The sequence below is a fragment of the Papio anubis genome, chromosome 1 (genome assembly GCF_008728515.1).
Source record: "Papio anubis isolate 15944 chromosome 1, Panubis1.0, whole genome shotgun sequence".
In the NCBI taxonomy this organism is placed as follows: Eukaryota; Metazoa; Chordata; class Mammalia; order Primates; family Cercopithecidae; genus Papio; species Papio anubis.
Window position 1 is genome coordinate 111,981,217 of NC_044976.1, and position 15,272 is coordinate 111,996,488.

Below are 15,272 nucleotides of genomic sequence, written 5' to 3' on the forward strand. Positions count from 1 at the left end.
ATTGTACCAACAATCCTGTTCTCTAAGTTATAAAATGTGAACACATCAAAGAACCAACCTAGAGGTCTTTTTACTTTTGTGTTTCAGAGAAACAAGGTAGGAAGGACCTAAACATTAAGACAGATGATAAATTATTACATCGTCTTGCCCCTGCCTGAAGAGAAGACGTAGTAGTTCACATAATTTTGTGGGGACTATAAATGTGCATGCACCTTTAGATAATCTTCTTACTTTTAAGACTAAATTAGGCTTCTTTTTATTATTTATTTATTTATTTATTTATTTATTTTGAGACAGTGTCTTGCTCTGTCGCCCGGGCTGGAGTGCAGTGGCGCCATCTCGGCTCACTGCAACCTCTGTCTCCCGGGTTCAAGCAATTCTGCGTCAGCCTCCCAAGTAGCTGGGACTACAGGTGCACACCACCACGCCCAGCTAATTTTTTGCATTTTTAGTAGAGACAGGGTTTCACCATGTTGGCCAGGATGATCTCGATCTCGTGACCTCATGATCTGCTTGCCTCAGCCTCCCAAAGTGCTGGGATTACAGGCATGAACCACCACATCCTGCTAACTGAACAAGACTTCTAGAGTAATTGTGGCCTTCTGTGCTAAATGTGCTTGTTGTCAAAGTGAAAGACTTGAAACAGTGTCTTTGGCATTCTTCTGAATAACCACGTAGCCTATTTAAGGACCTGTGCAGAAAGTAAGAACTTTAAAAGGGGTGCGTCAAATACTGCTTTGTGGAAGAAACTCTACGAGGTGCACATTTGTAGCTATTTAAATATCCGCAATGTTTTGGATATAAAGACAATTTTATTTAAAATTCTAATTTAGTTCTAGTTTGCTCATTTGGAGACTTTTATCTCAAAATCGAAAGATGGCCTTCCATAACCATAAACTATAGATGGTTATATTAAATGAATTAGTTATTTCTAGCCCACCAAGTAGGAATCCTCTGCAAATTTGCTGTTTTATGGATTAAAAAGAATCACTCAGCTTCTGGGGCCTTTTTTTTTTTTTTTTTTTTTTGAGACAGAGTCTCACTCCATCACTTAGGCTGGAGTGCAGTGGTGTGATCTTGGCTCACTGCAACCTCTGCCACCTAGGTTCAAGCAATTCTTGTGCCTTAGCCTCCCAGTAGCTGGAATTACAGGTGCACGTCACCACACATGGCTAATTTTTATATTTTTAGTAGAGATGGAGTTTCACTACATTGGCTAGGCTGGTCTCAAATTCCTGATCTCAGATGATCTGCCCACCTCGGCCTCCCAAAATTCTGGGATTACAAGCGTGAGCCACCATGCCTGGCCAACTTCTGCCCTTTTCATTGACTGCTTATACTACTTGGGTCTAGTGTGAACAGAAATTGTTTTTGTCCGTCCAGTTCAAATTGCACATATTCTACATTTCTCTGGTTCCTCTAGTAATCATTTTTAATTCCTGTGCCACCATATCTATTTCATAATGGATGCCACTGCAGCCGCAGTGGCCCTAATGCTTTATAATTGATGGAAGGGTCTGATGAACTTTAACCGCTTCTGACAGAATGCTAAGATGTGTGGGGAAATGGTGGGAGACTACCTTTAGCTTCTCTCCCTTTTCACTGGGTCCGGGAGATTGAAGGGTCCCCTCTAGGCCAACACTTTGTAGTGGCTGACCCCTGATTACTCCCTGACAAGCCGGTGCCCCTGCATTCTAGTCATTGTTAATGATCACAAACATCCATAATCTCCCTCTCCTAACAATAATCCAGGAAAACAAACTGGTCTCAAAACCATATTCCTTGGGCTATTTATTGGATTTCATTGTTAACATTTTATTAAATAAGTCATTTTGCTTGACTATTATCTTGGAAAAGTGCTATCTGAATAGGAAAAATATCAAAATATGCTACTGTGTTTTCCCTTATCTAATTGTCTCGCATGGTACATTTTCTCTTAATATGTATGAATTGGCCAGGCAGGGTTTCCACAGTGCCATCTTTATAACCTAAATTAGAGTTAACCTCTCCTGTTTTCTTAGAAAGAGTATTATCTTAAACATCTTCCTTAGAAATTAAACTCAGTGAATGGGAAGTGGGCCGGGCCAAGAATTTTATGAAGATATTCTCTGAATCTTCCTCCTACTTTACTTAGAAGTGCCGTATTGTGTTGTATTTTTATTTATCTTCATCTCAAAGTCAATTTGTGTCTTGGTGGTGGAGAAAAGGGCAAAATTGTTTAAACATAGGACTAACTAAGGCTCTTCAGTTGATATTACTGTAAACCTTTTTCTAATTTAAGTTAAATACGTTTCAAATACACCTTGCTATGAAAATGAATTCCTGTAACTGTAAATTTGCTGTGTCTTTAATCCTGCCACCTTTACAACTATAATCAGTTGACATATCCATTTCAGATATCAGTTTTATGAATTAATCAACCATCTGATTTTTAAAAAATACTAAGTAAGGCCCTTTTCCATTTCAGAAAACAGATAAAAAGGAAAATTCAGGAAGTTTGGAGGCCATAAATGAGCCTATTCCTCAGCCTATGCCTTTTCCACCCAGCATTATCAGGTCAGGATCCCCAAAATTGGATCCTTCTGAGGTCTACCTGAAATCTAAGACTTTATATGAAGATAAACGTAAGTAGTTGTGGAATACTTCAGGAAAGCATGTAACAAGATAAATTTGGATTTATTTTAGACTAGGGCCTTCCCATCTTTCAGAAGCATATTGAAAAGTTATTCCTTCATTACCATTTTAATAGAACTCTGGACTTCTTCCATGTATATTCAACATTCACACATTCATTTTTTTCAAAATCATGTTTTAAGTGCTAGTTATCTACCAGATGCCATACTAGGTAACTAGAATACAGAGATAAATAGGTTACATAGGACCTGCACCCAAAAATATTATTAGAACTAAATGGAAAAAGGCAAATATGTAATCAAATAGTATACAAATAAGTACACGTAATAAGCCTAACAGGTACAGTGATAGAAAGATGAAATGGATAAATTGGGATCCAAAGAAGGAATACTCAGTTTTATCAGCGTGGGCAGTAGGAAGTGTCAGGAAAAGCTTCATACTAGAAGCAAAGCTAAGTCATCAGGGATGAAAAAGTGTCTATCAGGAAGATAAAAGGGAAAGACAGAAGGAATAGCACGTGCACACTGGTCTTGCATGACTTGGGTTCTGCAAGTAATTCACTTTCGCTGGGTGCAATTGGCAAGGAAAGTCACAGAGGAGAGTAGGAACAGATTGAGAAAGGCCAGTTATGCCCCTCAAGGGGAGCTGGAGTTGGTCATACAAATAACAGAGAACCACAGAATGCCTTTAACTGTAAGGAAGACATAGTTTTGTGTTTTAGAAAGGTTTCTCTGGCAGGAGTATGAAGGATGAATCAGAGGTGAATGCAATTTGAGGAAGAGTGTGCAATTTGAAGAGGAAACTAAAGAATTGACTCCTTAAAGGAGTACAGCTGAGAGATAAAAAGAGAGACCACATAAGGCAGAAATTCATGCATGTTCCTACTAATTCACTTACTAATGATACATCTTTTCCAAAGTAAAATTGCAGATTTAAGTAGGTATAATTTTTTAAAATTTGTTTGTTCTTAGAAATAGACGTAAATCTACTTTGGAAAAGATATGTACAAGTGGAATATATGTGTATTGACTTAATGCTTATTTAATTAATTGCAGAACTACATCTTGATAATACCAATCCATATTCAGAAAGATGAAAACCAGTTGTATGCATAGCAAAGCAATCATTTCAGTTAGCATAACTATGTAGAATCCCTTTCTTCATACTTTCCATTCATAGCCTGATACATTGTTAATACTGGTATAAACTCTGCAGTCCCATCAGGCTTCACCCATAAAATAAGTGAGTTGAACTCAAGACTCTTTTTTTTTTTCCCGAGACAGAGTCTTGCTTTGTCACCCGGAGCTGGAGTGGCAACTGGAGTTGGCTCACTGCAACCTCTGCCTCCTAGATTCAAGCAATTCTCCTACCTCAGCCTCCCGAGTAGCTGGGACTACAGGTGTACGCCACCCCGCCTGGCTAATTTTTGCATTTTTAGTAGAGACGGGGTTTCACCATGTTGGTCAAGCTGGTCTCAAACTCTTGACCTCGTGATCCACCCTCCTCGGCTTCCCAAAGTGGACTCTTAATCTCAAAGTTCTACAATTTTAATAGGAAGTATATATCAAAAGATATTGCTTCTATAGAATATTATCAGGAATTGACTAATCTCACTTTTTATATAGTTCCCTGACATGTTTATTTCTTTTCTCTTTATAGTAAATACTTCTTACCTATAAATAACATTAACATTTTCCCAACGAAAAAATTTTAGTCATGAAATAGATTTTTGTGACTTAATATTCTTTTTTTTTTTTTTTTTGAGATGGAGTCTCACTCTGTTGCCCAAGCTGGAATGCAGTGGCACTATCTCGGTTCACTGCAACCTCCGCCTCCCAGGTTCAAGCAATCCTCCTGCTTAATATTCTAAGGAATACAACCTACCCTTTCAGAGTAGGATAGTATGGGTTAGGAGATTAGACCCTGGAAATCAACCTGGATTTAAATCTTAGCTTCACCACTTGCTGTGTGGCAATGGCCAACTTACTTAGACCCTGTTTTCCCACCTAGAAAACGGGGCTAATAATAAATGTTAGTTCTTAATTATTTTCATTTAAAATGCTATCATTTTGCAAAACCAGGCTGGGTAAGTAGTTCATATGGAATACTTTTCTGAGAGAAAGGTATTAGCTTGAGAGCAGGAATAAGGTATTTTATAGGCACTCTTTTCCTAGGATTTAATGTACCTTACCCAAGTGTTAAGTTAGGTCATTTGCACCTGTCAAATATCAAACTCAAGTTTGATCATTCTGAATTCAACATTGTTATATTGATTGGACAGCATTAGAAGTTAATGACAGTGTAATACTGAGTATATGGAAGTGAGAGTAAATGCTTCTAAACAGTCTTGATACAGTTTTGCTTAGAGCTCAAAACAAGGATTTATAGTTGAATTGTGTGTGTGTGTTACACTCCTGTGCAAATTTTCACATATTAAAAAGTTCTGAGATTATAGTTTGTTGTCTTACTCTATAATGTCCTACTAAATATTGAACTTTGTTTTGTTTTAGTCCTTTTAAAATAAATCAAAATATTTATATTTTCTGATTTTCCTTAGCACCAAATACCAAAGATTTGGATGTTTTTCTTCGAAAACAAGAGTCAGGGTTTGGCTTCAGGGTGCTAGGAGGAGATGGACCTGACCAGTCTGTAAGTGTCACTTCTTTGGAACATGGCTGTTTCCTGTTCAAACGTGTTGAGTGGTGATTTGGTGGATTATGGTGTGTTTTGTTTTGTGTTTTAAGTTTTTTTTTTCCTCTAACAGTTTCATTAGTATGAAGAAGAACTGCATTTCTATTAGTATCATAGTCCCTCAGTTATTGGGGTGTAGCTGAGGCTAAAAACTGTGAGTAAAAACTGAATATGTCAGCTGCAAATTAGACAATGATTAATTTATTTACTTCTCTATGTGAATAACTACATAAAGCTTATTTTAAGTTTGTATTTTCCTTTGCCCTCATTAAACAGAGTCTAAGACATTTTCCTTCTCTAAGAAACCTATAATCCCATGTCCTCCTTCCCACTATTACTTCTGCTGAATGTTCCATAAATGGTTGGCATGAGCCTGTGTATATTGTTTCACCTCATTTTATTAATAGGTTGGCATTTTCATGCTCAGTACTTTGCATGTCATTTCATCTGTTACTTTGAAACTAGAGGAATATAAAATAATTAATATTTTTGTCCAGAGGCATAAGGGTTATATTTGCAAAGCATTTGAAGTCTAGGATTTTGTTTACATATGATACTCACATAAACTTGTTTTAGAGAACAAATGTAGTGGGTTTTGTTTCTAAGTTTTGCTCTTGGTTTGAATAACAAAGAAGTAATGTGTTCTATAGAATTTTTAAGAACATATTTGCATTTTCTTTTATATAATATCAAAAAAGACTATATTATGGTTGGAAGTTAGGTGAAGAACAATAATCTTTAAAAATTACAGGCTTCTTATTTCTGAATAGAACATTTGATTTATGTAGTATAAATTTGTTCTAATTGGTCATATTGGTTACAGTTACAACAGTCATTGGAGACACATAAAGCTTAAGGCAGGTTGCCCTATGTAGAACAAATAGTAGATGCTTTAATTGTTCTTGGTGGTATTTGTATTTTTGTTTTGTTGCTTCCTATTTTGTTGATACTCATAATGTTCACTTAGACATTTTAAGAATTTGTCTCAAACAACTTAGAAGAAACCTTTCTTTTCTCTTGAATGTCAGATTTTAGCAGCTCTGAAACTAGCCCAAACATTCAGAATTGCCTAATTAATAGGATTCTAATGCTGGTGAGCAAAGTGAACCAGATTTGTTCACTTAGATCCAAGTGAGCTTCAGGCCACTCTGTTCCCATTGAGATTTAGAAAGAAGAAATGTCTCTGTGCTGTGTATATTGAACTTGTACTGTTAGTCTTATGTGATGGGAGTACCATTGAGAATGATCTCAGTTGCTGTGAACAGTATGTAGAAAATCTTGCCTGATGACATTGAACAGACTTTTAATAGCTACTATGCAGATTTATATTTTCTGAGTTTAGTGTTTTGTTTCATTGTAATGATGGGGATAATGGTGGTGCATTTTGAGTTATTGAACAACTTCGTATTTTCTATTTCCTTTGTACACAGCCCTGAGGATCTATAAGGGATTACATAATACAGTGTGGTTATTTGAAGTGCCGTTTTGGAGAATGGGCACTTTCCCAGATAATACCTTTCTAGAATATGACTGTTTTCATAGTTGAACTGCAAAAATCTGTTGGTTTGCACAATGCTAAGTTAGGAATCCCTTAACTCTTCAGCTAAACTTTACGCTGTGGACCAAACTATACTTTGTTATCTTATCAGATATATATCGGGGCTATTATTCCCCTGGGAGCAGCTGAGAAAGATGGTCGGCTCCGTGCAGCTGATGAACTAATGTGCATTGATGGAATTCCTGTTAAAGGGAAATCACACAAACAAGTCTTGGACCTCATGACGACTGCTGCTCGAAATGGCCATGTGTTACTAACTGTCAGACGAAAGATCTTCTATGGAGGTATGTGAACTTGTTCCTGCTCTGGAAAGTTAAAAAAGAAACAAAGATACTAATCTACCTCTTGTGTAGTTTTGTTATTTTATTACATTCAGTAGTATCTGAGATAACTCATTTGATGTGATCCAGGCCTCACTGTGGAAGGCCATGCAAAGACAAAAGGATTCAGAAATAATACTACTATAAAAAAATACATTTTGGGTTTCTATATTAAGATTATTTTCATATATTGATGCATTTCGCAAATGTGGTATTATAGGTGGGAGTATTGATTTAAATCCGGTTTTGTTTTGTTTTGTTTTGTTGAGGCAGAGTCTCACTCTGTCACCCAGGCTAGAGTGCAATGGTATGAGCTCAGCTCACTGCAGCCTCCACCTCCCAGGTTCAAGCAATTCTCCTGCCTCAGCCTCCTGAGTAGCATATCACCACATGGCTAATTTTTGTATTTTTAGCAGAGATGGGGTTTTACCACATTGGCTAGGCTGGTCTCGAACTCTTGACCTCAAATGATCTGCCTGTCTCAGCCTCCCAAAGTGCTGGAATTACAGGCGTGAGCCACCATGCCTGGCCTAAATTTTTTTTTTTAATAGCAAATAAAAAGTTATTTAGTCATACCAAGATATCCCACTAGCTGAATGTACAAAGATTTTTGGATCCCAGTGAAATCTGAACTACTAAGGGAAAGTGGGATGTTTCTACTTGGGAAGTTTTAGTATAATTTAACATTTATTGAGTGCTTACTATGTCATAGACGCATGAATTATTTTATTTAATCTTCACAACACTATGAGGTCATTGTCTAGTTCTATGACTACTCAGAGAAAGGTTGAGAAACAAATAACTGGTAAGAGGTAGGGCCTGGATTAAAACTTGCAGTTTAATTCAGAGATCAGGGTTTAAACTATAACATTAGGATATGAATATCTCTTATAGTTTCTCATCAGTAGCTTTATGAATAATTAGGAAGTCTTATAAATGAATTCTTGCCACTTTAAAATTAGAAAAATATAACTCTGTAGCACAAGAATATAAGCCTCATGAAGCTATGATTTTTTTATTTGTTTAGTTATCTCCTGTATCCTCAGCACCTAGAAGAGTGCCTGTCTGGTACAAAGTGGACATTAATAAATTGTTAATTGGATGAATATTTACCTCACTCTCAAAAATGAGGCACTGTCTTTGTTATTGCAACATTCAAAGTAAACGCCTGCCTCCTTTGGTAAATACCAGCCTTTTAGAGATGCATACAGATTTTGTAACGCAGTACTGCCTCAATTTGGTTGTGTTGGAGGCCAAATGTAACTACTTACAGTAAAATTGTGATGTTATACAACCTACAAATTGGCTCTTCCCTGGAAAGAATCATGAAGAAGTTTCATAGTAGTGTGGTATTGTTGGAGACGTTTTAGCTAATACATTCTAACCATGCATTTTGGAAAAAAAAAAAAAAAGAAAAAAACATATTATTAAAACCATGTGAATTTTCAGCCAAAAAGAGAGCTTATAAATATGTACATGACTGCAGTGTGTTGTGGTTATTATTAATGATGGTTTGTACCAAATTATGGCAAAAAAAAAAAAAAATGCCCTTTTTAAAAAATCAATTAGGACTTTGTGCCATTCTCAAGTTCTGATAAAAGAGCAGAAAAAGGTGTAGGTTAATTGGCCATTTATCAGGAATTTCATATGACCCTGCCTATGCCTAGAAGTGTTTGCTGTTCATGTGGACAGCTTGTTATGTGTCCCAGCAAGTTGGGGGGTGGGGGTTGGGGAGGTGGAAGGCTGAGAACTGCTAATGATGAACTCATCTTATATCATCACTCAGGAAACTGCAATTGCAAAACACATCATATGAGACAAATCCTGTACAGGTAGCAAACTGTTACAATGGGGCAACATTTCTGCCCTGATGCTTTAACCTCTAAGACAGACATCAATGAGTATCAGTCACTGAACTAAATTATATTTATAATTGATTTTAAAAGGAAGTTCATTGTGTCATTCCTCATTATGTGTTTCGTTAAAATTATTGGTCCATGTTATAAACCTTGATGGAACTAAAACAGTTTTAAGAAGAATTTTTTACTATCAAATCTCACAGAAGCTTTTAAAAGCTTCCTTTAAAATGAGATCACAAGGTCAGGAGTTCAAGACCAGCCTGGACAATATGGTGACACCCCATCTCTGCTAAAAATAACAAAACTTAGCCATACATGATAGTGGGCACCTGTAATCCCGCCTACTCGGAAGGCTGAGGCAGGAGAATTGCTTGAACCCCGGAGGCAGAGGTTGCAGTGAGCCGAGACCACGCCACTGCACTCCAGCCTGGGTGACAGAGCAAGACTGCATCTCGGTGGGTGGGGGGGAAGAAAAACGACAACTTGAGATTGTATGTATTTTTCAGTAATCCACTCTGAGTATCTGGAAAGTCGGATGGACTGCTGTTGCCTAAATCTGCACTCAGATTACACCCGAAGCTCACATGTGGGGCTGCTTTTCTATTCTTCATGTTATTAGAAACTGAATTTTTCTGTGAGGGGCTTAGCATAAAAACACTTTAGTCACCAGAAATTATGATGTTCCAGAAATATCAAAACTGATCATGTTTATTATAGAAAAACAACCTGAGGACGACAGCTCTCAGGCCTTCATTTCAACACAGAATGGATCTCCCCGCCTGAACCGGGCAGAGGTCCCAGCCAGGCCTGCACCCCAGGAGCCCTATGATGTTGTCTTGCAACGAAAAGAAAATGAAGGATTTGGCTTTGTCATCCTCACCTCCAAAAACAAACCACCTCCAGGAGGTAAGGGATATTGTATCTTATTGTCTCTGCCTGCAAGTCCAGTTTTCTGAGGCTCCCACTGGAGTTTATGAGATAATTAGGAGCTACGTATAAAATGCCTTAGGTACTTATCTTTTTAAGAATGGTGAATACTTTCCTTATTTTCAAAATTAGGTAATCTGAACCAAACCTTCTAGGCTTCAGGTTTATCTATTATCTCACATTCTATAAAATATTTACTAAGTCTCAGTAGCTCCATTTGCATCAAGGTTATACTGAAGATAATATGTAATAGATATGGATTTAATGAAAGGTATAATGCTGACTTTTAAAAAAATGGGGGCTCTTGTTCTCACTCATAGATGGGAATTGAACAATGAGAACACTTGGACACAGGAAGGGGAACATGACACACCGGGGCCTGTCGTGAGGTGGGGGGAGGGGGGAGGGATAGCATTAGGAGATATACCTAATGTAAATAACGAGTTAATGGCTGTAGCACACCAACATGGCACATGTATACGTGTGTAACAAACCTACATGTTGTGCACATGTACCCTAGAACTTAAAGTATAATAAAAATAAAAAATAAAAAAATGGGGGCATAGGCTTTGAAAATTAGGATTAATCATGTATATAGAAAAGAATTAAAGACTAGAAGCAATTGAGAACAAGCAAAGCAGATTAATAGAAAAATCTTGACCCAAATATGTCTTTATTTAATGTTATTATTTAATAATAATTGCTGTAGTCCAGCTATAAATTACCCTTGTGAATAAGAGGCATACTTTTTATAAATGTTTCATTGAAAGGTAAAAATTTTGTCAACAATTAGAAAATGAATCTAAATATCTTGAACCGAATTTAACAGAATATTCTAATCCAGAAGATGAATGTATTTATATCAGTTCCATGATCAAAGGAGGAATTACATCTGATATATTCAGGGCTGTTACGATTCAGCAAATGAAATATTTGTCTTGATGTTTCTATAAAATAATAATTTTTAATATAATTATAAAATCCAGTTGAATATAAGAACCCAGCCCCAAGTCAAATAATAAAAATCTCTGACTACATGAAAATGTGCCCTTGCCTTTACAAGTCAGTTTGATTATATTTTGAATAGTGAGATCCTTTTAGACCAAGTGGTTGCTAAAACCTTAGTTTAAAAAAAAGAAAACAGTTTTAGGAAAGTGTTGTGAGCCAAAGCAATTTGCAAAAATCTTGCTAAAATTAATGGAAGTGTATAAGGGAAAAAGAGTCCATGACATGGATGAGTTATTGCTATAGTATTAGGTCACTGCTCACTGATACTAGTTTCCATTTTCCCAAAGCAGTTGCCATGGAAACACTTGGAACTGGAACTGTCACTGATGCTGTGAGGATGATAATATGGCCTGTGTCAGAAAAATGAAAGGAAAGCAGCTTTTAGGTGGTTTTCATGTTATGTCATTGGAATCAGTGTTTCTAAAAACAGATAACCATTTAGGATAATGATATTGTCATTCTTGTAACATATGATAACCCCAGGCATTCAAATTAACAAAAACAGTGAAAGAGTATTACTCTAGTAGATAGATGCTAACCACTTTCTGTATTGAAGATATTCCCTTTCTAGCACTACAGAAATTTGGGGAGAGTCTGATGTTCACCATAAAACTAACCTATATAGAGAAATTCAGTAAAATAAGTTTCATTGCTTAAATATGTTTGAGCATATTTTTACATTTGTTTATATTTAAAATTTGTTATATTAAATTTTAATAATATTAAAATTTAATTAAGTATTTTTATTTGTATATATTTTATTGGTAAATTTTAAAAAATTTAAAAATCTTTAAGTAGTTTTATATTTCCTTGTTTCAATCATTTTTTACTATTTTGATGGTTTTACCTATGGAGCTACTTCATCTCTGTATAAGATAGTGTCATTAAGGGTTGGGTTTTGTAATCCAACAAACTTGGATTCAAGTCCTGCTTATATCTTTTAATAGCTGTCTGATCTTGGGCAACTTATTTTCCCTCCAAGAGCTCCAGTTTCTTCCGTAAAATGAGGATGATAGAGACACTCCCTGTCTCACGAATGTGAGGATTAAAGGAGACAGCGTATGGGAAGCCCTTAGCCAAGGCCTTCACGAAATGTTAGCTGCTGTCGCTTGTTGTAGCTTCTGCTGCCGTTGCTATCATCATCATTATTATTTAGAAAATTGTAACCATCTCTTAATTTTTCTTTTAAAAAACTTTTAAAAGTTCGTCAATACTTAATAATGAGATAGGAAAGAAAGCCCAATTAAAATGTAAGATTGAGGCAGCAGCTCACATGTGGCAGGAAATGAGTAATTGCAGCTCATTAATTATCAGGCTGAATGGTAAATTAGGCTCAGGTTGTTGATGAATTTTATGTAAAGTAATTGAGATTTTCAGTCCTAGTGTAAAACCAGAATTGATAATTTCACTGAAATGCTCGTTAATAATCTCATCAAATGTTGAGGCCTGAGAGTATTCTTGTTAGAATTTTATTTTCTAACATTCTCAGGGGAAAGCTCAAATGAGGAGCTTTCACTCACAGAGACTGAATACTTGCTGCAAACTGTATGATAGAGAAGGTTTGGTTCAGAAAGGAGTTAGCACAGGTGGAAAGGCAGGAAACCTGTCTGTCAGAATAGATCTTTTTTTTTTTTTTCTTTTTTCTTTGAGACAGTCTTTCTCTGTTTCCCAGGCTGGAGTAGAGTGGCGCGATCTCGGTTCACTGCAACCTCTGCCTCCCCCAAGTGATTCTCGTGCGTTAGCCTCTCGATTAGCTGGGATTACAGGCATGTGCCAACACACCTGGCTAATGTTTTTTGTATTTTTAGTAGAGACGGGGTTTTGCCATGTTGGCCAGGCTGGTCTCGAACTCCCAACCTCAGGTGATCCACCCACCTTGGCCTCCCAGAGTGCTGGGATTATAGGCGTGAGCCACTGTGCCTGGCCAGATCATTCTTTATGGACCTTGTCTCAGGTATTTTCTGATGACGTATGTCTCAAGAAGAGTTCCTAGTAGCATCTGTGGTACCAGTTATGGAATTCTGAGTTTCTCTACTGTTGACTTTTTCAAAGATCAGGGATCCAGGTCCAGCATCCTCAGAATTTGTCTAAGTGCTGAATGAATGGAGTATTTAGAAAAGGCCTCTATTTAAGATTAAAAAGACGTGGCTAGTTTTTGCTTTACCAGTACTTCAGAGCTTTTAGTGTTATTCCTTCTTATCATATAGTTTTCAGTTCCGGTTGCAAAGGATTTCTTTGAAAAGGGAACATTTCCAGTTACTGTTCTTTGTTTTCCTGAAAAGAAGTGTTTTAAGAGCACTAAAGTGATCTCAGGATCTGGACAAGCCAGGCTATGAGACAGATTTAGGCCAAAGATGAATGAAGATGGATAAGTTGGCTTTATGGCAAATGCCTGTAGACTTTGTGTATCAACAAAAATCAGGCAGGACTGAAGGCTTTTCCCTAGCTATGTGAACTCTAAGGGGTTACCTTGAACAGTTTCCCAGTCCGTTTAGAAAATGTTCAGAAGTTACCTTTCTACTGGTCTGTTTGCTATTTTTAACTGTTCTAGTGATACTGCTATAAATACTAAGACAGTAACAATCTGACTACTTTTACCTTCCCTGATCCAGATAACCAGCCCTTTAGGAAGTTGTATACCACCATGCACCAATTCTTTTTACCACATTGCTCACAGGCTGAGAAAGGGGACCACTAAGATTTCAGAGATTAATTCTATTTAATGCTTTCCCAAGTCTGAACAAACTCCTTTTAGTGAGCCAAGGAACTGAATGATTTTCTTCTCAGGGGATCTAGAAAGAACACTATGTTTAAGTAAATCTTTTGTAAAAAGGAGAATAACTGAGATATTGATTTAGAAGGTCACCACAGGGCCACCATATGACCTGCCATATGTTTCTGGTATGCCACCTGTTGTAGAATTAGTGAATCAACTCATAATGCCTGGCATACGACATGGCCCTTTCTGCACTGGCATTTCTCTAATTACATTGTTTGTAAGGAAAATAGAATAATAAGTGCTTGACATAATTCAGAGCTAAAAGGCACTTCCTTCCAACACTGACTTACTCTATTTTAAGATAAAATCTCCCACTGTGTATTCCTAGAAGAGCCAGGGCACTGTCTGTAGGGAAATAAATTATCATCAAGAATAACTTTTCTAGTCCAAACGAAGGTCTATTAAAATGTCCCTTACATACTCCTAGATATGATTCAGACATACTAGTAAGGAGCGGGTTTTACTATGGAAATTAAACATCATTCACAGTGCCATTCAAAAATATGAAGTATCCCTATTCAAATCAGTCAGTAGTCAGCAGGAGCCCACATATCTGATAAGTTTAAAGTTGACTGACCTAGGCTAGGAAATTCTCAGAGAACACAGAAGGAACATTTGTTTCCTAATACAAATGCTGCCTGTTGCATGGTGGAAAATATTTTGTTTGACAAGATTTCCTGAATATATGAGAACTCATTTCAAGCTACAATTATAGCAGAATGTCTTAATAGTTAGTCCAGGAAGGCCCTTAGCATTATAAGCTAGAGATACAGTAGAGCTGCACAGAGCATCTTTGCAATTGTATGAGACTCAGCTTTGTGTATTTGGTTTAGAATTTGATCCATGAGTCAAGTAGTCTTAACACTTAACATTTAATGTTCTAATTCCACTCAGCTTTTCAAATTTTAAAAAGAACCAAAGGCATAAATAAGAGGAATTAATTTACCTGTGGAATTAAGTATGATTCATTTTAATTGTCAGTCATTTCACTGTACCTGAATTTCTGACCAATAACTACTGAGTGCTAAACCTGAGTTTGACCTGCATTTATTTACAAGATTCCTTATGGGAGCAAGTGCCCCTTTAACAGAAGCAAAGCTTATCTTATCGTAGCAGTTTTTAAAATAGCTAAAAACTTGATGCAGCTTAAATGATCAACGATAAACAATGAGACATCTGATCAGTCAGGTGGTATCAGCGAGATTAATAACTCTTAAACAGAACAGTTAGGATGATAATGTAAAAATTAGAACAAGGTTTCTGGTAGGTAGAAGATAGCAAAGAGGTTTATATACTGTGATTACAACTGTGTCAAGAGTATGTATGTGGGCAAAAGTGAGAAATACGAAAATACTTGCGTTTGGATGGGATGATGACGTGTGGTACTTTTCTGTTATGTTTTTAAATATTTTTCTTTGATGTTATGTTGAATTTTTAAATGATGATGATTATAAATCTAACACTAGCAGAAATCTTAAATAATTGAAAAACCTGGT

General features: G+C 36.6%; 1 protein-coding gene across 2 annotated transcripts in view; it reads left to right on the plus strand.

Moving 5' to 3' along the window:
• MAGI3 (membrane associated guanylate kinase, WW and PDZ domain containing 3) overlaps positions 1-15,272 on the plus strand; it is a 299,415-nt gene that overhangs the window by 257,643 nt on the left and 26,500 nt on the right. For both annotated transcript variants that reach the window (XM_003892411.4, XM_017945961.1), the window contains exons 12-15: positions 2,468-2,624; positions 5,192-5,283; positions 6,975-7,167; positions 9,780-9,968. In XM_003892411.4, the coding sequence (XP_003892460.3) occupies positions 2,468-2,624; positions 5,192-5,283; positions 6,975-7,167; positions 9,780-9,968 (631 nt within the window). The remainder of the gene's footprint in view (positions 1-2,467; positions 2,625-5,191; positions 5,284-6,974; positions 7,168-9,779; positions 9,969-15,272) is intronic.